This window comes from Myripristis murdjan, chromosome 18 (genome assembly GCF_902150065.1).
Source record: "Myripristis murdjan chromosome 18, fMyrMur1.1, whole genome shotgun sequence".
Taxonomy (NCBI): Eukaryota; Metazoa; Chordata; class Actinopteri; order Holocentriformes; family Holocentridae; genus Myripristis; species Myripristis murdjan.
This window is the reverse complement of record NC_043997.1, coordinates 23,037,995-23,062,029: the sequence shown is the minus strand read 5'-3', so window position 1 is coordinate 23,062,029 and position 24,035 is coordinate 23,037,995. Positions and strand designations below refer to the sequence as shown.

Below are 24,035 nucleotides of genomic sequence, written 5' to 3'. Positions count from 1 at the left end.
CATATCAGATTTACGGTAAATATTAGCTGCCAACTGGGAAAAAATGTGCATACCAACTTCCTGCTGATCATTTTCAGGGGTGCCGTATATGGGGGAAAAATTACGACAATTCCAAGGGCCCTTGCCTGACAGGGGCCCCAAAAAATAGGTCAAAACTACTATAAAATTATTAAACCATCATCGAGTAAATTCCTGGCGGCGCCCCTGATCATTTTAACTAGGATTTTTGGTAGGCTGAGATATCCCACCTGGTGTTTCAGCACTATGGCTTAACCTAGCAGTGAACCTATCAAAGAATCTAAATCGTGACTTATATTCACAGTAATAAAATCACATCTACATATGGAAAGTAAGAAAGGTCTGCTGCAGCTGTTTCGGGTTGAGTTGACATTCAGCAGTGAAAAATATTTGAAATGTTAAACATGTAAAAGCCTCCAAATTGTATCAGTGAGATGTCAACCCACTATTTTGCTTCTTCTGAGAGGACATGAATGTGACATTGTGATCCATTACATATTCAGCATGTGACTAATCTAATTTTCCTGCAAAAAAAAAAACAAACAAAAAAACCCACTGATTTCTCGATAGAAATATATAAAGATGATTTTTGTAAAAGAGAAGCTGAATTTGTGCCTCTGTTCAAGTTTTTTTGTAGTTCATGCACCTTAACTGTAAGGTGAGTTACTGACAGTTTTCTTTTTCTTATCAAACCACGTTTTTGTCTTTCCTATTGTCCAGTGGCCTTGTACTGCGAGGTGCTGCTGTGCTGCTGATCCGGCGCGATGTTAATCCTCCTCACGTTCAGGTCTGCAGCGAACCCTCTGGCCTTCTGGTAGAAGAAGAGCGAGAGCTCCCGGTCCACCAGGAAGTTGTGGTAGATGGTGGCCAGGCGGGTGCAGAGCTGCAGCTGAGACTTCTTGTTGCCCAGATCCATGGCTGCAGCCAGGGCCAGCTGGTAGTAGCCTGCTGCATCAAAAGGATCCTGCAGAGGAAACAGTAAAACATATAGCCACTGAAAAAAAACAACAACAACACACACACACTGCTTTTTACAGTTCCTTCAGCAATTTGCTGCTGACAATATTCAATGCAAATTCATGTAATTGGTAGGCAACTTAAAAAAGTCCTTTTAAGTCATCTTAAATGCATCAAAAGCACATTTTAATTAAATCATTACTACTACTATGACAAAATATCACCATATATAATACACTACAATACACTACAATACATTGTAACTGTAATACTAATACAACAATACATTATGACTGTTTATAATACAATGTTTATTCTAAAATTTGGAATTGCTATTACTTAGAATGTGTTCAAGATGCATTTGATTTTTTTTTAAAACCTCCATCTGTGGATCTGAACAAGGGTTTTCCCCCCATTATGTTTGTCTGTTTGTTTAGTTGTTTGTTAACAGGATATCTCAACAAGTTATGAACGGATTTGCATGAAACCTGCATGAGAAGTTGGTTGTATGCCAAGGAGGAACTGACTAAGTTTTCACAACAAAGTGAGGCATGGCAGTGGGCGTGGCTTCAATAGCTAATTTCCCGCTGTGGTAGTATACTACTATATAACAATAAATGCCAAAACAACTACAACAATTTTATTTTATTGCATTTTTACATCCAGAAAAACACAAGTCATACCAGTAGATGTCAATAAACCTTCCAACCAGTATCCCATTGGATTACACTTGCATTATGTTGCAACTGAATATCCTGTTTCATTATAAAATATATCTAATTAAAGCAAACAAGTCTCAGAAAGCTTTTTCATTGTCTGTCTTTAAATGGACTGGATTTATACTGTGCTAACATTGCGTGGAAGGTTTTTATTCATTGATGTATGAAATCCTGGTGGGACTGCCACCCTATTGGCCCAGCATCAGAGGAGGTTGTTTGGGAAATCTTGAGGTCACAGTGCAAGGCACATGCAAGGAGAGGGATTTCTACACCAAGTACTGCCTTGGGGTTAGATGTGAGCCTAAAGCACAGATTGAGTCCTAGCCTATCAGACAGGCAGAGAGAGAGACAGACACATACAGTGTCAGTCTTATGATGTCAAAGGTTATAGGTTAAGGGTGAGAGGATAGGGGTCAAAGCTAATGTCAGGTCTAATGGGGGATGCAGAGGTCATGACGAAGCAATGAACCATATTAAAGCTGAGGTGAGAATCCACACTGGCTTTTACATTTTCCATGTGGATGTGAAACAGTTTCAACAGCCTGAACTAACATGATGCTTGTATAATATCCATTCATTCATTCATCCATTCATTCAGTCATCTTTGGTTTGGTTGCTATCGATTTGTGTCAAGTACCAAAATTCTGCTTCCACTTTGCCAACAAAACTGCCTTACTTTGATAACAGCTGATTTTCCCTTTGAAGTGTCTCTTCTCCACCCACCTTCACATCACTGATGTCTGCTTCTCATTATACAACAGTTAGATCCGACCAAGTGATTTGATTGGACATGAAGCATTTCCTAAGATTTCAGAAGCCAGTTAAGTTTATTGCAAGCCACACTGTGCCACATGGATCTAATAAACTTGAGTAAGACAAGTTTTATATAGGTAAACTGTACGATGATCAAACAACTGAATCTTACTGGCTACGACACAAGTCAATATACAAGAAAACATCATCAGCATACATGATTCATCTGTGCAGCTGTAGTGGTAAACAATGAAGCTTAGCAACAGTGGAGCCCTTGCAATAGTGGTATTAATGTAATAATATTAATTATTAATATTTTGAGATATTAATGTGTTTGGGCAAAAATCCAAAGAAGAAGAGGAGGAGGAGAATGTGGACACGGACGTTTTTTTCTTTGCTAGAATTCCAAACATTTGTTTTTGCTTGTTTTGCCTCCATCATTGGGTTTAGTGCCAGTGTTGTGCAGATCAGTGCATTATTTTATGCTGTATTCTCATTGTTTGGTTAATATATGTAGGTCCTAGCAGCAGTAACATTGTGAGATGGCTCTCCTTAATTTCTGATAATTTCTAATCTAATTTTTTTGTCCTAGGCTGTCTTTGGTCTCAAAACCATGACAGTGGCCATCTTTGAACCTCTCAAACCATGTATACCCGGCTTTATTTACAGGATCTTACCTTGAGGTCATAGAATGTGATGTCCCCCAGTATCTGGTACACCCTGACGTAGTACAACGTTTCTTCATCAAACTGGAGAGGTGCTGGACAAAGTGACAGGGTTTTCAGGTAGTAATGTTCAGCCAGTTCAAACTGGTCCAGACAGTGGTACAGGGTGGCCAGGCGGTGGTAGGCAACTCGCTCATTAAGGCACTCACCTAGATTCAAAGTCCAGAGAGATTTCTATCAGAGTGTTGTTCACTTTTAGTTGATGAGTCCAGATATTCAGACACTCTACATGCTTTAAGTTAGATATATAACTTTTAAGATCTTTTTAAGGCTGCCCACAACAACTGTCAGCCTATCACAACATCAGTCTGCAAGGCTTATCCTGTTTCAGAATCTCCCCTCACCCAGAGTGATGCTGATGTCTAGTGCAGTCTGAGCAAACTCCACAGCTTCCCCATGCAGCTTCAGGCTGAGCATCAGCTCAACCAGTTTGTTACACAGCCTCAGTCTGGTGCCAACACTGTTGCTCTTCACTGCAATGGGCAGAGCACGGTCCTATATTGTGGAACACACAGAAACTCACTACAGACACATATGTCTTAACACAGTACACACACTCACAGATGTACACACACTACAAGCACATCTCCACCGAATGACACCAGAGAAAACTGTCTGACACCTGAGTAAAAAGGAATGTTTCTGTTGAGGTAGCCTTGGTTAAAGCCATTAACTTCAGACTGAGCTGTTCAGATGCAAAAGCAAACTAGTAAGGTAATGTCTTTGGTGAAGGGCACGGAGAAACATTCTGTATGAGTGTTACTCAAAAATACAAGCACAACATATAGCATAGCACAAGAGCATAGTGCATAATGTGCATGCATGTTGTGATACATGCGTGGAACATAATAATAAAAAATATAGTTTGGCACTTAAACATAACCTAAACTTGTAATGCAATATGACAGAAATTGTTATTGGATATCTGGGTACATTTGGCTACCTGCTATCAAAATGCCACTAAAGCAATTTAAGATATTGGTGTTATTATGTTATGTTGATGACACTACATTATTCACTAAAACCTTATTCTCTATACATTTCATTAATTATATTATGTTCTGTTATTACAAGCAGGTTATTACAAGTTATTATTGTATGGGCTTTTGTAGGTTGGCAGTACATGTATTTTTGGCTTGAAGTGGTGAGCAATCGCTATTCTATCTTTTATGCAAAAAATAACATATTTAGAGTGTTAATATGAATGCTATTCTTGACAGGGTGGAAAAGCCTCTGAAACAACATTTAATCCATCATGGGCCAATTAAACCCTAAAACTGAAACCCAGACAATTTTTTTTATTTATATTTTTTACATTCATGATGGCCCATCCCACCTATTCAATGGTAGGAAAACTCTTCGAAAAATAACCACTGTTCAATGAAGACTTCATTCCCAATAAAAATAATAAATACATAAATAAATAAACTAAAATGAAATGACATTTCAAGTTTTCAACACAGTTTTTCTGTTCATGTGGTGAGAAAGGAATGTCATATCAGAGTTGGACAACAAGATATATCTGATATTTAATACTAACATAAACCAATACATTGGTGCAAAGCTCCCCCCCCCACATGTGGTCCTACCCTGTAAAAGCAGATAGCCTTGTCTCGGTCCTGGCTGCTGTTGAAGAAAATGTCTCCTGCAGCTTCCAGGAGCTTCAGGATGAAGCTGGTGTCTCCTGTACTCAAACCAACATCCTGAGCCACCTAGACAATAAAGTGACAAAAACAAAGGGCATCAATCCAAAATACTACATATTGATTTTTCATTCAGGTTTATCATCCACTCATTGAAAATAGTTGATAATTTTGTTCCAAAAATCTTAGTATTTGGCAAAAGTCTTAAATGACCTAGTTACATTTGTCCCAATCATTTTGCAATGCATGTTGAACGTAATTTGATTTATTTGAGAGGATGGAGGTGCCTGACTCATTGGAGCGGTACTGCCAGGCTAAAAGGGCTGCAGTTGCCATGGTTGCAGAAGCAAAAACCCAGGCACAGGCACAGGAGGAGCTTGGAGAAGCTATGGCATTGACTTGTAGAATGGCTCACAGTGGTTCTGGCAACCCCACCTTGTTTGCTCCCCACACCGACTGTTTACCTGCATGAAACCACTTTGACTGCCAGCAGCAAACAAAATGCTTCCAACACCAAAATCCTGTCCTTGTTTTGCCTGTATAGAATGTGTTTATAGAGATTAGGGTACAAGAGGCCTTGAGGCAGACAAAAGACATGCTGGAGGGATTTTATCTGTATCTGGCCAGAGAATGCCTTTGGATCCCCCAGAAGAAGCTGGTGGAAGTTGTTGTGAAAAAGAGAGGCCTGCAGTGCTCTGCTAACCCTGTTGCCATCGCGACCTTGATGGAAAAGTGGCTTGAAGATGGATGGATGGATATAACAATGAAGTTCATAAGGTTATTGAAGGATTTTTTTTTTTATTGGAAGACACATTTCTCAGTATCTTGAAATAAAAATGAAACAGAAACTTTTATCAACCCAAATGAAGGATTTGTGCTTACTGTGATGGATCATCTAACTCTTTTAGCTGGTACAATAATGAATGGTAGCAAATGTGTTCTTTTGAATGCAGATGAGATGTAATTGTCTCCCTGGTCTTGGTTTCAGACCTGTATGTATAGATCCACTAGCTCAGTCTGGCCCAGCATGTGGTAGATCTTCCCTGCCTGTAGCCAGCCATATGCCTCCTTTTCCCTATGGCCCAGGTCAATGAAAATACCCAGGCTGCTCTTGGTGTAGTCCAGAGCTGCCCGGTATGCCCTGAAAAACACACAAAAACAATGCTCTGAATAACTTATCACTTCAGAATTTTTCCATTTCATTTAGTCAGCTTACTTGGGAATAATGTAGAATCATCAAGAGTATTATCAGGTGAAAATGTCATTCTCACTTCCCTCACTTCCAAAATGGCAGAACTATTTTCTACTCTGACACTGTATCACCCTGTAGGTTGAATATAGGACCAGAGCGTCACTGTGTGGTGATGATGGCAAAAAAAAAAATAGGAAGAGAATCAGTGGTGGATGTATTACCTCACATAAAGCATCACATAAAGTGAACTATGACTTTAAAACATTTCTCTGCATCTCCCAGTGTCCTGTTCACCAAAGCGTTACACACACACCTGTCAGTCCCCAGACTGAGGTAGAGCTGGCTAATGGTTTCCAGTATAACTCCCTCTTGTCCTCTGTCTCCCCTGTTCCTCAGCAGACTGACTTGATGCTGGTTGTAGATGATGCACTGGGCCTGGTCTGGACTCACCGTCCCATACAGATGACAGAGACACTGGGTTGCAGCAAGCTGACCTGGCATGACAAAATCAAATATTTCACTGACAGAGAATTAAAAAAAAGAAAAAAAGAAAAAAAGGCACATATAAACAAACTTTAAACAGAATACAAAACACAGAGCAAAAGTTAGTCCAGGCACTTACAACTGGTTTTATAAAACTTTGAGGTTTGGTCTTTCTAGATTATAGTGTAAACAAAAAACATCCAATATTTCACTTACAGTCTGAATGATGGGCCTTAATAGCAAGCAGCAGGGCCCACTCATAGCATCCCTTCCCATTGTCCAGCTGGCCCTGCTTCACGTAGTGCTGTCCCAGCTCCAGTAGCACAGTAATGAAATTCACCTCATGACTGTCTTCATCCAGCTCCGAGAAAAGTTGCACAGCCTTGGTCAGATGCCTCTCTGCTAGTGTTTTAGCCCCAGCCTTCAAGCACAACAGACCTACATGCAGATGAGTAAGTGTGAAAGATAGTGAGAAAACAGGAAGCATGCTCCACTGCAAAGGGAATCACATTCCCCTTTCCCTCATGGCCCTCAACAAAGGTCCCATTAATCTAATTAGAACTGTCAGTGTTGTGAGAATCTCAGAAATACTCCCTCTGCTTTTGTCAACGGACACAAACAGGTTTAGAAATCCAGTCTGCATTATGAGGAAAATGACAACTTGAACACTCAGTTTTTAATGAATACTGGACAAAAGTATGCATGATTATTGAGCCACTAATAGTTTGCCTTGGTGTCTGTCCAGAGCAGCATAGGCTGGTGTAAATTGCCCTGGGTTGGTAACCCTTGATTTGTGCTTTCTATTTAGCATGGAATTTGAATATGTGGCATTTAGAACATTCTCACCAATTCTATTTGTAATTTTCAAGGACAAACGCAATTTGTAGTATAATTAGTAGCAATTGATAACAAATGTACCTTGAAATCTCTGCAATTTGCTACGATTTGCAGATGATGTGGTCCTGTTGGCTTCATCATGCTGTTACCTCCAGCATGTACTGGAAGGTTAGCAGCTAAGTGTGAAGTGGCCAGATCAGCCGTCTTTCCACTGTTGTGCCACTGCAAGCTGAGGCTATCTGCCAGGTGGTGTTAATGGCCTGTGGCCTCTGCAAAAGCTAAAACCTTTTGTGTTGTCACTGTGGGCCAATAGCCCCGCTTTCTCTTCTTGACCATGTATGCGAGTGGAAAGCAGGAAGTCATTGGTTAAAGTCTGTACACCTGGCACCAACTAACTACTGACAAGCTATGTACCCTGGGATTTTTTTTTTTTTTTTACTCTTGACGCCACTTTGTGTGTTGTGTGCTTTAACTGCCTTGTACTGAGATCTCAGTTTTTTTAGTTTTTGGCGGACCTGTCTTCTTGTGTCTTGGGGAAGGGCACCATGAATTCTGACAATAATTTGTTTGTGGAATAAAGTTTTCTGTGCTGAAAGCAGAGTACTTGGACAGACCCAGAATTACTCCAGTGTCTTTCCCTGCAGTAAGAGTCATCTCACAGGAAGAATGTCCATGGGAAGAATAATGTGTGAGTGTTAGGAGCATACGTCACCTAGGTTAGCCTGGGCTACAGCCCAGTTTGGTTGGTCCTCATACTCTTGGCAGATGTCAATAGCAGCTTGGTAGCTTTCTGCTGCCCTCCGGAGGTCCCCCATGCATCGAAGTGCCACACCACGAATGTTATGGACAACACCTTCACATCAAAACAAATCAATTGAGCATTGGTTTGAGCAAATGGCCATTGAAAAGGCCGGTGTTACTTCACAGGTTTTTCTCTCAAGCACTGTCACATGACAAAATAGTGGTGATCGTGATATTACCTGAGAAAGTTTGTTAAAAGTGTTATTTGTAGCACTTAAACATAAATTATAACCATTTCAAATTTGAGAAGTATAGGTTTAACATCATCACCGAGAAGATGGAAAAACCACAACGTATTTATCTCATTCAGAAAAGACAAACAGAAAACCGCAGAATATTTATGGAAAATGAGGTCTTAATTTTGATAAGCACAAGCACCGACAATACCACTGGTGTGAGACACTCTTTTGGCCACTACTTTTGAAACATCACATTAGCTGTTACATTAAAAATGTAACAGCTAATGTAAAAAATGTAACAGGTAATGTAACCATTTTGTTTACTTCCCCAAAGTAATGTAACTTATTATATTTTGCTACTTTCTTATTACTTTTCAAACAAATGTTCTGCAGGCAAAGATGAAAGGCCCTATGCCACATTTTTAAATCTGGCAGCATGAACCCCCTAACACTATTCAATAATGATTATGGTTAAGCTCATTAAAAGTTCTATAATATAATTCAGTTTAACTCATTTTAAAAAGACTTTCTTGGTGGTATTCATCATTGGACACATGCGTTCTGTTACTGTACTAATTCCTACATTTCTAGCAACACTTTAAGGCAGCATCTGTCTCTTGCTGTTGTCTCATACTGCTAGCTGGCCAGGTAGAGGGCAAGGGTTAGCTGGCTAATGCTACGTTTTTGTTTAAACTGTAACAAACTGCTTGCAGCCAATTAAAGCCAAAGTGTCTAAAGAATTAAAGGAGTTGTCCTAAATTTGTTAATGGGATGTCAAAAAATGGTAAGTATAGTACCTTACGGTGTTGGGGAGGTTCCACAAAAACAAATTAAAAAAACATATTTGTTTTTACTGAAAGAAGATGTTCAGATGTAACTTTGGAATCACCAACACCAACTAATTCAATCACTATTTTTCTCAGTAACTGTAATGGATTACAAATGACCTCTTTTACAGTAGCCATTTTGACATCAAATAGCAGGGTAGACAAAGGTGTTACCAATGACATTAATTAAGGTCCTGTTCCATTCAGGTCTATCAGAGCCAGGGTCCTGATATTGTTCTCACTGGTTCACTGAAATGGAATGGAATCTTAATTGTCATTGGTAACACCTGTGTTTACCCTGCTATTTCATGTTCAAATGGCTGCTGTGAAAAAAGTTCTATTACATTTACATTTTGGGATTTCATTATGCATTGTCATTAAACCATTACTCACAAACCCTGAATATAGTACCCATCATCTCAACCGTAGTCTCATTTGCTTGCTGTAATTACACTAAGATATCACACTTAATTGTTCATTGATATATTGATATGTAAAAATAGGACATGCATCACATTCAGCTGCAGGACATTTAACCCAAAGAAACCACAGACCTTCTTGAGGTGTGGTGCAGTGTTCTGGCATGGAAGACAGGACACAGTCCAGGACGTCCAGAGCAATGTCCGGTTGGCTATTATCAATGTGAAGCCATCCTAGCCAGATGAGGGCACTGTTTCTGTCTGGGATGGAGACAGACTGTGACGGCAGACTGTGGTTGATTAGAGCATGCATACAGGAGACAGCGTGTCCAACCATTTTGTGCTTATGAAACAGCTGGGAGAGACACAGAGTGAGTGGCTGGCTCAACACATGGCAGCAGTCGCTTCCACCTCCGTTTTCTTCAACCCTGGTAAAAGACAGAGCTCGGTGTAAATATGGAGCCACCTGAGCGGGTATGGACACTTCCTGATTTGTGATTGAACTGAGTCTGTTGGCATTATCTAGAACCAGAGCCATGCTGCTGAGGCAGTCGCTCAGTGTAGCAGAGGGCTGCAGAGAGGCTCTTCTGGCTGAACTGACACTGAGGTGGGGAAGGCAGAGTTCACTGTAAAGCCTCCCTAGAGTGAGGTATCCATGACTGGGATGGATGCTGCATGTTCTGGGAGTTTCTGCAGAAAGAACAAGTAGTCTCTCAATATAAGGCACAGCGCTGACACCCTCACCGTGCCTCCAGTGGCACCTTGCCAAAAGGAAACAGGCCCGGGCCTCGGCCTTCTTGTTGTGAGACAGAACAGCTTTTTTCAGTATGTATTTTAGAACCTGCAAGTTGTCCTCTTTGCTAGTCATGCTATCTGGGATGCTCATGACCAAGGCAGCTAGTCGCTCCATCAGAGCAAAGTACTTTTCCATGTTTTTCTGAGTGAGATATATGACCGCCAGGTTGGCATAGATGCTAGCCAGTAGCCTCAGGTCCGTGAAGCCTTCTCGTGGCACACTGAGGGCTTCCTCAAAGTAAACCCGGGCCTGGCTGAACTTTGACCTCCCTCCACAGAGCTTACCCAGCAGGAAGCATAGGCGGCTCTGGGACCAAAAGTGGCGTTTCTTCCTTGCCGTTTCCCTTGCAGCACCCAGAAAGGTTGTTACCTCGTCGTCGTTGGACTGGCCAGTGAATACAGAAGAGCCAAGAAGCTCAGGGGTGAGTCCATAGAGGACACTAAACTCTAGTTTGTAGTCCCGGCTGTCCAGAAAGGAGATGAGAGGAGTAAAGTTCTCTGGGCTGCTGTTTCCCTCTACAACTGGATGAACAGTGAAACAGGGGGGCTTGGGGTCTGAGGTGTTTACAGCCTGCCCTGAGTCCTCTTGAGACCCACTTTTGGTCACAGCAGAATGAGATGATGAAACTTTGCATTGGATAAGAATCCTCTCGATATTCTTCTTCAATTCAATCTGCCGATGATCATCTTTGGCTGAGGAGCTGCCTGGAAATGATTAGTTAAAGGATAAATTTGATGTTGAAATATGGAAGAAACCATGTTTTTTGCGATGACTAAATACTTTGGTTTTTCACAGTAAATTTTAACTGAGCAGCACTGAGGGGCAGGATGTATGTAAAAAAAGAGAGCTTACTTTTTCTTTTCTTTTCTGAGCCTTCTTGATGGATCAGATCTGAGAATGAACAATGTAAAGCAAAAGACTATGAATAATAAGATACAACACTTAACAGCTGGTGATAAAATACACAAATATTACAAGCTTTCTTCATGTGATAAAAGTCTAAGATAATCCAAGGGATCCACTGCAATTCCAGGCTGTGAACTCAAGTAAGCAGAGATCTTCGTGTTGCAGAATTTGTACATCATTGTCTGTAAATGTTGTACTTTACTGAAAAATTCGCAAAAAATAGAAAATAATTACAAGAAAAGTATTTATAATTACTATAAATATATGTTACATGAAAATTAACACAAAATCACCACAAAAATTTTAAATATAATGTAATGTAAATAAATGAATAAACAGAAGGAATGAAATTCCCCTTAATGTTTTCTATTCAGTGTGAACAGTAAAAAGCTGCATGTAGTCAGATTTTTCAGTTCCCATCTGGACCACATGTGGTTGAAAAGTGGAGGCCCTCAAACCCACCAAGCAGAGTTTATCAGTGTTGCCATGACAATAAGTAAATCTGTCAGCATTCACCTGAGGCAACGGTCCTAACTTTGTCAGCCTGAGAGACTCTTCAATTCAGTCAAAACTCAAAAATTACATGTATACCCAGTCTTTTCAACATCACTGTCATTTCGTATTGGTATAGGATATGAATTACTGAGTGATAAGACCTCCGTTGTGAATGCAGCCACAGAGACATTCATTAGATAGCCCCACTTTCCCAGTTTTATCTCTAAAGATGAATTGTCCATCTGAAAGCAACACATCTCTCTTACCAAGCTTGTAGTTATAACCAATATCATTTTGTGATATCCTCTTCAGCAAGGCAACAGTCTCTTCTACGACTTGCTCCTCTTTCAGACTGAAGAACACGCTTTCTTCTTTGTCCAAAAAGATGTCTGCTGAGCTGAAGGGGGGCGGAGGATAAAGCAACATATTTTCATATACTGTAACAGCATGATTATTGAATAAAGGGGCTGTAAATCCAAGGAAAACTGTTAAGAAGTGTGTCTTCACCTTATCCTACCCACATGCTCCCTAGTTGGTTCTCTTCATGTGATAACAGTTATTTGTAAAAGTACTTTCAAATTCATTCTTCCTGGTGCATGGTTACTATGCAAAAGTGTAAAGTTAGCAGCCCAGGGGAGCATGGTACAGCTAATGAGGATATTTCACTATTTTGTTTGTAATATTACTTGAGTCTACTGGCACACAAACTTTAAAGCACCATCTGACTCATATAGCCTAGTACAATGACTCAAACAGTATCACACTTACTCACAAATGGTATTGGACGGCTTGACAATGCTTGTCTTGACCAGCCCCACCTCTCCTGTTGCCTCCATCCTCCCTGTGAACCAATCAAAACAAGACACCAGCAGTCCCACAATGATGATGCGATCACCAGGTGCAACACTCAACTCATCGGGGCCCTCAGCGTCGTATTCTGCTGTTGCCACACAGGCTCCTCTGGCTGAAGGGAGGGAGGAAGGGGAAAGACAAAGGGAACATTTTATCCTTTTTTAAATTTGGAATTCAAAAAAAAAAAAAACACAAACAAGAGTCATTTTAGGAGAAGTACATTTGAGTCAGATCTTTCTACACCTTCAGCAGTGTGTATCCTTCCATCTGGCACTGCGATAGATGGAAGGATACATGTATTTCAAATCTACACGATACACTGTGTAAATAAGACAGCTTCAGAGCTGCTGTAAGGTTTATTTTTCCACTTTGACAGAGCCAGGCTAACAACTCCCATAGACTTCAAGTCTTTATGCTAAGCTAACACAAAATGCTACCCATAGGAACTGAGCCATTGGATGTTCAGAGGTGAAAATGGTATCCAACATCTTGTCTCAGTCTGGGGAAGTCAGAAAAAGATTATTTGGCCCAAAACGTTGGAGTCTACATAAAGCTTTACATAAGGTAGCCTATGCATAGAAACTGAGTTGTACCTTTATGTACAGTAGATAACATGCATGCCGTATAATTTTGAGGCATGAATTAACGCTTTGAAACCTGAGCAGTTTCAGTTGATTTCTTTTGAAAAAGGCAATTAGAAAATTTGCCAAAAAAATAGTATGAAGGTTACAAGAAAATTACTGGAAAATGACCAAAAAAATTAACAAAATCATTAAAAAAAATACATAAATATAAAGACAAATATAAAAAAAAAAATTACATTAGAAAATTACAAAATTACAAAAGAACTACCAGAATATTAACAATACAAACAAAATAAGACTGTGGAAGTCCTGGAGAGCTCCCAGGTCTACTACCCTGGGTAAATAAAGTTTTAAAAAAATATAATAAAAATAGATGAATTTACCCTCCAAAAATTAAAAAAAAAAACACAAAAATATTACCAAACAATTGTCCTGAAAATATTGAACTCTTGGGATTTAAAGGTTTCATGTGTCTAATTGAGACTATAATTCTACAAAATTATGAAAATTGAATATGCTTGGCTGTTTGAGGTTAAGTTTATGTTCTTGCCAAATACAAAAAGACACACTCTGGAGTTGATTTGATTGCACTCACCAAACTGCAGAGGGATGTTGCTGGCAGGCTTTCCACCGCCGACTAAAATGCATTCTGCACAGGATTTGAGGAACCATCTGTGGGCAGACAGCAAGGCCATGTGATGGTGAAGCAGAGCAACACAAGCCAACACGTGCCTGTATCTTTCTGAATCATGTTTACGGGTCAGAGCAACCTGGAAGACCAGGTACAAATCTGATGATTTCATGTGTTCTTAAAATAACAGTAATCTTTTACTGTTTTTCTTTTCATTCCCTTGAACCAGTTTCTTGCCCCGTCTTCCATTCAACTAGGGTTTAACCAAAAGTTTTTTCTTCTTCATGCCAAAAAAGCATGTGGGTCGTGGGAAGGCTACATCAGTGCGCTCTCTCAATAAGGGTGGATAGAAATAGCTGTTGATGCTTTTCAGCTGAACAAATACAAATGTCATGTAGTGTCCAACACATAATGATAAATTTCCTCCCAATGAATACAAGAATGTTTTACATCTGCAAAAAATTCCACGCCTGAAAAAAAGAACTTACTGTTGTCTGGAAAGTCTCACATTCTTTCTGAAGCCAAAATGTGAGAGTTTGTTGCAAAAGCCAATATTGCCCATGCATTAGCCTGCTAATATGATTTTTTGATTGATATTATCTGGCAAATATTGAAGCATCATCAGGATTAAGCCTAATGATGGAAGTAACTGCACTGGAAACTTAACTACTTTTTGACAACTTTATATCACTTCAGTCTTGCTTGTAAATATTGTATAATTATATGCTAATTCAATATCAAACATTAACATGGATGTGACTCACTGGTAAAAGGGGGTGACAGGCTCCAAGGCAGGTTTGTGTTTTGTGCCCCGGGCTCCGTCAGCCAGGCAGAGGACAGTCCACCCCGAGCCCAGGAAGGGAGGCTCAAACTGGGCGACATCTCCCTGCTCCAGGTACAGGTCGGCTCCAGAGGTGGAGCTGTCAAACATCTGGTTAACACTGCAACTGGCAAACAGGGAACCTGAGGGTGGAGAGTAAGAGTGTGTCTGTATTTTGGAAGTGTGTAAGCCCATATCTTTGCCATTTTTAATCACAGCCATGATACTGTCATCAGTTAAGTATTTATTTGCTGATACTGCTAATGTGGTACAGACAATGGGTGTTGCAATTTGACTTTATGGGCTTATAACTTAATAACTGCACTCTAGTCACCTACCGTCCTGCATGAGGATACCCTTGTAGATGAGGTTGAATGTTTCCTCCTGGAAGGAAACTTCAATACCAGCGTCTTCCTCCAGAGAACTGAGCCAGAACTCTTGGTCTAACAGCAGACTCTCCATGCACTGGCCCAGAAACCCTGCAGGAGAGGGAGAGGGCACCAAGAACAAAGGAGAGGGAGTGTTCATACGACATGAAAACAATCATATTTTACATGATTACCTATGCCAGTGGGATGGGGGTTATGTTTTTATCCCATTCCATCTGTCTGTTGACTATTCTTCTATCAATAGCTTGACAATTGCATATCATTGCCAGAGGTACATGCTCTATGTCATTTAGTTAGCAATGTTATTATTATTAATAGTTGAAGTAGTAGTCATAGTAGTAGTCCTAACAGCAGCAGTGGTAATAATAGTGCAGGTGTTGACATAAATATCACAATCATAATACTATAAAATACATCATATGTTGATCATCACATTGTCAGGTATATTATAAATACAGTGTTGGAGTCCACACACATACCCATTGCATAATATGTGGTGAATTTCCATATTTCTTCAAATGTTTTGAATGTCACAAATATGACTTTGTCTTCACTGTTGATGGAGAGAAGATGAGTCGACAGCTCCTGGAGAAAGAGACGAGAGACGAGAGCTGGATCAGTGGTAAGCAGACTCTGATCTCATGTTTGTTCTAAATGCAAAATAACTTCCTCTTGGGGAAAGAAAAGTTTAATTCCAATATATTTAATTTTTCTATGCCTCACTTTCATAGAGAGCAATATGATGGCGTATTATGGCCATTATAAGGGGAAAAAAATCCGGAGCTGGACGAGGAAGGGTAATATTCCAAGAAAAAAAGGCACAAATTTATGAGAAACAAAATGGAAAAAATAGGTTTTTTTTGGTCAAGGAACCACATCTTTGCCACTTGGCTTGAGTAAAAGAAAAAAATATTTTTCCAATTTTTTTTCGTGTAAATTTGTGACTTTATAATCTCATAATTTTCGAGTCTTTTCCCAAAAATTGTGAGTTTTTTCTTGTGAATTTACCACTTTACTATCAGAGAATATTTTTTTCTTGTAAATTTGATCTCAGATATTCTGATTTTTTTTCTTAGAATACCATTACCTACTATTAGACAATATAAGTATTACCATAAATCTAACAATCTGATGCTGTCTGTGGCACATCATTTAGCAAGAAAGTTGGCCAACATTGCAAACACATCTACCAAAAACTTGGTGTTTTCCTTTAATTTTGAACCCTATCCAGTGGCCAGTTTATTGAGGAAGTAAACTCTGTTTGTAGCTCACAATTTCAGGAGCTGATGTGTGTGTGTGTGTGTGTGTGTGTGTGTGTGTGTGCCATGCTTGTACCATGAAGAAAGTGTTGACCTTGGTGCTGTCAGCCTGTAGAATGCGGAGCTTCCCTCTCAGCATTTCCTGTGACTCCTCATCTCCAGGAAGCCTGTCAGGGCCCATCACCATGGTCAGCAGCATTGGCAGGGCTTGAACCAAACACACACTACAGTTAGCACAAACCAGTGGACCGCTTTCTGGCAGTTACGGGGGAGGGTACCACTCAGCCCCCTTGTTACATATTGATTTATGTAACAAGTAGTTCGATTATTTTACAAATATGTAAAGCAGAAATGTATGAATAAAAATCATGGAAAATAGTGCGGGCTCTCTGCCACTGGTACCCTGTTAGCTTGGTGTATGCTGAGGGAATCCAAGTAGTATAAGAATGGGTTTGTACATTTTGACAGGGTTCATCCTGTGAGGAGCATGAATGTGCTCATCAAATTTCAAGGCAATCTGCCCTACATATTTCAAGATAAGTTGCCTTGGAGTAAAGTGTTGAACAGATGGACGACCAACACAGCCATCCTTAGACCCTGTCTGCTAGCAGGGCAGAATTATTAATTACAGCAAAATGACGTGTACAAAACATACTGAGGCAAAAGGGGAAAAATGGAAGTAAACACACTATGAAAATAAAACAAAAATTATATTTTCAGTACAAAATAAGTGAGAAATTGTAATATGTAATTGTAATATGTGTTTTGTTATGTTTTAGAACAAATTTGAGGAAAATCAGTCATTTACCCCCCACAAATCTGCAACATTTTATTGACAAATCCAGTGCGTATGTGACATGAAGCTTGAGCAGCAGCATGTTGCGTGACACATATAGGCAGTAGTCATCTACAGATTGGAGTAACAAATTACAGTTGTTACAAACTGTTCTTTTTTGAGCAGTAAGTACTTGGATGTTTGACTGTATTCTGCTTTAATAATTAAACCATATCTAATATCAAGAATGCTGGTCTATACTAGTCTATACTGTAAAGTAGATTTTTAAAGTAGATTTTTACACCAGTAGTTTTATCTCTTCTTGGGTAAAATTTCAGAGCAGTAATGTAGCTGTAGCCTACCTCTTCTTGGGTGTTTTGGCATTTTTTCACCCCTGATAGCAGTGAGATGTTCCCTTTCAGGTTAATATGTGGTAAAAGAAACAAAAGCTGAGCAACCTCTGCCACCGAGGCAGAAACACTTTGATGAAAGCATTATCCACGTTCCACTGTAACAACCTTAGCAACCTTGTAAATCCAAAAAAGCAAAAGGGAAATGAGCAAAGGTCTGCTGACAAAACTTCCAAACTTAATGATATCCACAAATGTTTTGAATAACAACTCGGTTATTATCAGTTTATGAATATTTAATGAAATAACGTATTATATGTAAGGACTCACTCGAATCAAAATGAGTCACTGTAAGGAATAATTAAATTTGAGTAACCAAACTCTTAACTTTAGTTTTTAAATAAATATTTGTGTATTTTTGCCTGACTGGTATTCTGCATCATAATGAGAAAACTATTTGAATGCAGATGGCTTAAGGTACCTGTGTCACTAACTGTGCCTCTAACCCTTTTCAGCATTTTCAGCTAATGATGACATGGAGTAGGTAACTGAGATTAATCAGTGACTTCAGAGAGGCACTCACAGGTTCAAGGTATAAACCATTTCAAATTCTCTCACATGATTTTCCACACAGAGGTCAGCTCAGTTTTATGGATCATATGCTTTTTATGCTTGCACTTACACTATGTGGGCATTCTGGTTAGCTGACACTGCTCATACCACCCATATTTGTACTGCAAATTTCTTTCTATACAAACTATTACTATAATCACCATAAACAAGAGTATCCTCAACAGATTTAGCAGGTAACCTGGTGGATTACTTTACAGTGTCTGTGAAATGTCAGTTGATGGAAAGTGTGAACAACTGATGTTTCAAAAAGCTACACCTGGTTTTTGATTATTTGAAAGGTGCAGGTTGCCAAAGCAGCCATTTTGTGTTGCTCAGCAATGAAAATGATGTGATGCTCACTGCTGCATTTGAGCTTAAATTCACTGTGGTACCAGTGATGCTCACAGTTGTACCCTGCATTTGAACAGGAGAAAACAACTTCTATCTTCTGCAGCGCCCCAGTAGCTCATGTGGTAGAGTGTGTACCACATATAAACGCTAAGAAGTCCTTACTGCAGCAGCCTGGTTTGAATCCAGCCTGAGTCCTTTGATTAATGTCATGCCCTCTCACTCCTCTGTCTTTCCTCTCTCTCTCTCTACTGTCAGGTCATGGGAGGATTTGTAAATCAGTACAAGAATCTTAAAGTTGATTCTAAAACTAATCAGTGCAAGAAATGGGAGTTATATGAGCTCTATATTTAGTGGCAGTTAACTCTTGCAGCAGCATTTTGTAAAAATTGCAGTTGCTCTATTGTTGACAAAGGAAGAAATTGTCGACCTTTAACAATATACTAAAGGTGGCATAAAGTAGATTCAGTTTGTTTGGCTAAAAATTTAAATCACAGTCAATGATGACACTCATATTCCTAGACTGAGATTTTACATTTAGTGATAGAGATGCTGTGCCTTAGGTCCAATCACTACTACCTCTTTCATCCAACTGTTGATATCTGCCATGCACCTACTTAAAGTGTCCAAAGTGGTTAGATTGTCTGATGTTGCTGAGATGTAAATTTGTATATCATCTGCATATAAGTGGAAATTAATATCATGTTTATGGATAATTGCTCCTAGAAGTGGCATATACAGACTAAACAGAACGGGGCCCAGGTCAGAGCCTTGAGGCACTCCATAAGTGTCAGCAACTCTTTGTGATGAGAGGTTGCTTGAACAACTAAAGCAGGTCTGATTTGTCAGATATGGCCCAAACGACTATAACTTTACCTGAGATGCCTAACACTTTTCCATTCCGTCAACAAGATGTCATGGTCCACTGTTTCAAAAGCATTAAGTTGGAAAGCAGGTCTCCACAGACAACACTGTAGATACCTCGTCATTGGCCCTCAGTTATGACACTAATAAAGTAATGGTGTTGATTTATTGGCAAATGGCTGAAAATCTTTCAAATCTACATTATTAGTGGCACTGGCACTGAATAGTTCCAGTCTACCAAGAATCAATGAAAGACACGACATGAGAGGATACAACACCAGGATATTAGGCTACCTGTTGGGAACTTTTCCTCAGATATTGACGCATCCCTGGAGAGACCACGCTCTGTAAAATAAATGAAGAAACAATGTAGAAGACACATTTTAATTACAAACATCTTTCCAAATACTTGAATGTGTAGATCAAATCAAAGTGTCTCATAAGAATCTGTTACTGAGGTCTTTCCATTGTTAATACTAATCAGTTTTAGAGCAATCCAACTGTATTACACTTATCATATTGCACTGAGCTGTTCTCACCTGGTATAAACATTTGTCCTGAGAAACCTGAGCAAAATCTGACACCTAAGTACAGGTGTAAACAGTAACATGCATCACCAATGCGCCCTGAGTGATCAGATCTCAGGATGTAATCAAAGGTGATCTGATCTTTTGTCCGCATCACATTGGAGATGTAAACAGACAAGTGTGCCAGGACGCATTGAAGTACCACCTACTACCTGACGTCCTCTGTCTCGTCCAGCCCAGCACCCCTGACACCAGCCAGACTGTCACTTTTCCAGTAGATAAAATATCTGAGCTGACTCTGCCCAGTGCAGCTGCACTGTCAGCTGATGGATCAAATACAAACTGAAGTTCAGGTTGGCTATAAAGCTGCTGGTTAATGAATAAAAAGTCCCCTTAATAAGACAGGAGCTCCCATAAAAACATGACGCAACAAATTTGGGGGGTCTTTAAAATATGTACTGACAATATGCAGGTTTTTTTCTTCCATATTAAACTTGGAAGCAGTGTCAGTTCTTAAATTTAATGCCTCTGTGTGATTAAACATATTCTTTCTATGCACAGACAAAATAGAGTTGCTATAGGAATACTATAGAAATATTATAGCGGCCCTGCATATGTGCATTTGAGGTTACTACAGGAATAGCACAGAAATATTACAGGTGGATTTATTCACCTAAATGAAAGCCCTCGCAGACCCACTGGAATAATTAAAGAATTTGAATGTGATCCGGTCAAGCCTGTAACAGATGTGAAATACATTTTCAGTGACTGACAGACGCATTAAAATGGAGTGTGCGAGGATGTGCCCTTTTGTTTTATTTTAATTTTTTACCATGGAAGGAGGACTGGCAAAGTGTGAATTTCATTTCTCTCTCTCTTTCTCTGTCTCTCTCTCTGAAATGATACATGTTTATTTGCATATAGAGCGGGAAAGTGAGATCCGATCACAAGTGGACAGGTAAGATGCATGTGGAGACGCATGTCAATACCAGGTGTGAATGGACGGCCTGACAGCTGTCACCTTGTATTCAGATTTGTCAGGACGCTTGTTAACACCAGGTGGAACAGCTTCAGTGGTCTAACACTGTACCACTACAGTGTAACCATCCATCACTGTATTATAAAAAGCTGTGCAGATTTCTGAGGTGAGGAAGCCAGAAAATGGGGCTCATCACTGTGTAATTTATTTCTCGCTATTCAAGAATATTAACTTTCCTGTGATTAGGCATTAATTCCTAGGACATTTTCTTATCACTTTTGATCTAGTAATATCCAGCCTCAGAGTTAGTTTGCCCCTTAGGTTACATTTAGTTTAAGAATTTTGTTCCATCAGTAATGCCTTACAATCACCCGAACACACGTGCACACATGCACGCACGCATGCACGTGCACGTGCACACGCACACACACACACACACACACACACACACACACACACACACACACACACACACACACACACACACACACACATACAAAACAGGAGGCATCTGGTGAGCTCTGATTTCACTGTGACCCTCAACCCAACAGGAAAACAGGGTGTACAGGAACACTGACAGACAGGCTAAAGTCACTTGAAGTGTGACAACGCTTTACTATAAATTAATTATTAATAATATTCATGCTGTACTTGTCCTAAGATAAACCAATGGTGACATATCATGACTCTGCCATACTGATTAAAATGATATTATACAAGGTATATTAACGTTCCTGTTGTAACATAATTTAGATTATGTTAGAACATAATGTAGTAAAATTTAGCCTTATAATACTCATACAACATTTCCCATGTGGCTTGTTGTGGGCTGCAGTGGTAGGTTAAGATGTACTTTAATGGTACAGAGCTATTATTATTAATATTTTTTAAATTAAATTCATTATAGCACTCTCTGTTAGGTATTATTTCTTCAACAACTTTTTTGACTATTCATTGCCATAAGGCGACATTTTACTTCTAAAACACACACACACACACACACACACACACACACACACACACACACTAATAATAATAATAATAACAATAACAGTAATTAGAATTTTTCCAATAATTTCTACGCAGTGTGTGAAGGCTTATTGGGCAATAGATTTACCTTTTTCATGCCACATATGAGAATGAGCTGCATATGATAATAGATTCCAGAGAGAGATATCATAGAAAAATTACAAGTTCTACACGATTATTAGGCTATATTAATTAATATTAATAGGCTATATATAAATAGAAATTGCTGGGCTATATGTTACAACAAAGTCACTATTAACTCATTAGTGAATACCACAGACAGAAGTACCTGCGAGTGGTAGTTAGGCCACTATAAAGTATCACAAACAAGTTCTTATACAATTATTAGATTAGCCTACTATTTAAAAAATTATTTTACAGTATAAATGATATGTAGTAGTCAATTTGCTCAAGGCTGACCGATACAAGACAAGTCCCCACAGTCAAAAAGTTAGAACAGGAATACAAAGCAGCGGCTGTCGCACCCGTTGTGCCGTGTCGCAGTGTTTTCTCCACCAGGTCTCTGAGCTGCTGGCCGTCTGCAGCCGCCTGCCTCCGGAGGGCTCGTGCTGCGTCCCGGGGGGTTCGCTCACTCATGCTCCACATGTGGACGGAGTCAGTGTGGGTCCCAGGTCCCGGTCACGGAGTGGACTCCAGCACACATCACATGCCTCTCCACCAAGCGGGCAATAAAGTTTATTCCCGCGGAGGGGAGGACGGTCAAGCTGGACAGAATCAGACAGGACAGCAGGTCTCCTCAAAAATAAAAGCTCTACTGAAAAACTGCTGGGCTCAAAGATAGGACTGCGTGTTAGGGCCATTAAAGGGAGAGAAATACATGGATATTATCTGAGATTAAAGAGGTAAATTTACTGGGAAAATATCACAAAGTTATAAGAAAAAATTAAAAATTCTGAGTTTATGAAGTCACAAATTTGTGAGAAAAAACTCTGAAATTCTCTAAGATTAAAGTTGTAAATTTCTGAGGACAAAAAAAACTCACAAATTCTGAGATCATTAAGTCAAGAGGAACATTTGGAAAAGTTATTATTATTATTATTATTATTACTTACTATAATCTCAGATTTTTTTGTTTTTTTTCTCCTAAATTTGTACATTTTGTCTCATAAACCTACCACTTTAATCTCAGAGAATATCAAGTTTTTTTTCTCACAAATTCTGAAGGTTTTTTTTTTTTTTTTTGTCCTTTGACTGGACTAAAACAATGGTTGACTTTAATATGTGAAACTGCAATGGGAAAAATAACATAACTGAAACGTGTTACCATTCAACATTAATGCCTAACATTTGCTGTCATTAGTTTAAGTAAATTTATGCATTAGAATTAAAGTTTGAAAAAAGTGAAGGAAGCAAATCCCTTACGCCTTTATTTTGCAGGGAAAAATTGCTGAACTTCCGGTAGCACTCGCTAAATCTAACCCACTTGACGCAGCTAAGTTCACATTCCACTGATAGACTTTTTCTTTCTTCTTTCTTTCTTTTTTAAATCATTTGGTCTGTTATTTTTGTATTTCCATATGGGCCGACATGGGTTTTTATGCTCTTGAAGATATTAGGCTAGTTTTTATTTTATTTTATTCATGGTTTCATGGTTTTTATTTGTAGAATTCCTCTTATTTTAAATATAATAGCATAGGTGCATAAATATTTTCTACAGTGCTCAAGCATAATTCAGAGTGCTATATGGGTTATTTTTCCATTTTGTGAGCTGTAACCAGTGAGAGAAGTGCCCTGACCCTCCTCGGCAGCAGAGCCTGCATCATGCAGGTTAATCATCACTGACTGAACAAATAAAAGTCAAACCTCCAAAAAGGAGCAGGCTGCTCTGCACGCTGTGTAGTTTTATTCATTCTCTGCAATGCAACATACACTCTCTCTCACACACACTCATGCTCTGCCTCATTCTCTCTCACACAACTCCTACCCTCTCTCTTCACTTGGGAATTTGTGTGTGTGTGTGTGTGTGTGTGTGTGTGTGTGTGTGTGTGTGTGTGTGTGTGTGTGTGTGTGTGTGAGTGTGTGTGTATGAGTGTGTGGGTGGGGGTCTACCCAGTGTGGAGGACTGCAGGCCGAGTTTTTGCCGTGTGTGTGTGTGTGTGTGTGTGTGTGTGTGTGTGTGTGTTATCCCTGCACCTCAGACATGCCAGGAACACACTCAGCACTTCCTTTCCTCTGCTCAGTTCCTCTGGCAGCCCACAGGCCTGCAGCATTGATGTTGCTCTGGAAGCGAGTTAACATTCAGCAA

At 39.5% G+C, this 24,035-nt stretch overlaps 1 protein-coding gene across 1 annotated transcript; it reads right to left on the bottom strand.

Moving 5' to 3' along the window:
• Positions 1-727: 727 nt before the first annotated feature.
• Positions 728-22,375, bottom strand: sh3tc1 (SH3 domain and tetratricopeptide repeats 1). Its single transcript, XM_030075763.1, has 18 exons — positions 22,255-22,375; positions 16,362-16,492; positions 15,506-15,611; positions 14,976-15,116; positions 14,582-14,780; positions 13,782-13,858; positions 12,519-12,714; positions 12,017-12,147; positions 11,202-11,240; positions 9,689-11,053; positions 8,040-8,180; positions 6,707-6,928; positions 6,321-6,501; positions 5,806-5,956; positions 4,762-4,884; positions 3,517-3,667; positions 3,125-3,321; positions 728-982 (listed from the first exon to the last, which is right to left on the bottom strand). The coding sequence occupies exons 1-18, from the start codon at positions 22,373-22,375 to the stop codon at positions 728-730; spliced, it is 3,927 nt and encodes a 1,308-aa protein (XP_029931623.1).
• Positions 22,376-24,035: the final 1,660 nt, after the last annotated feature.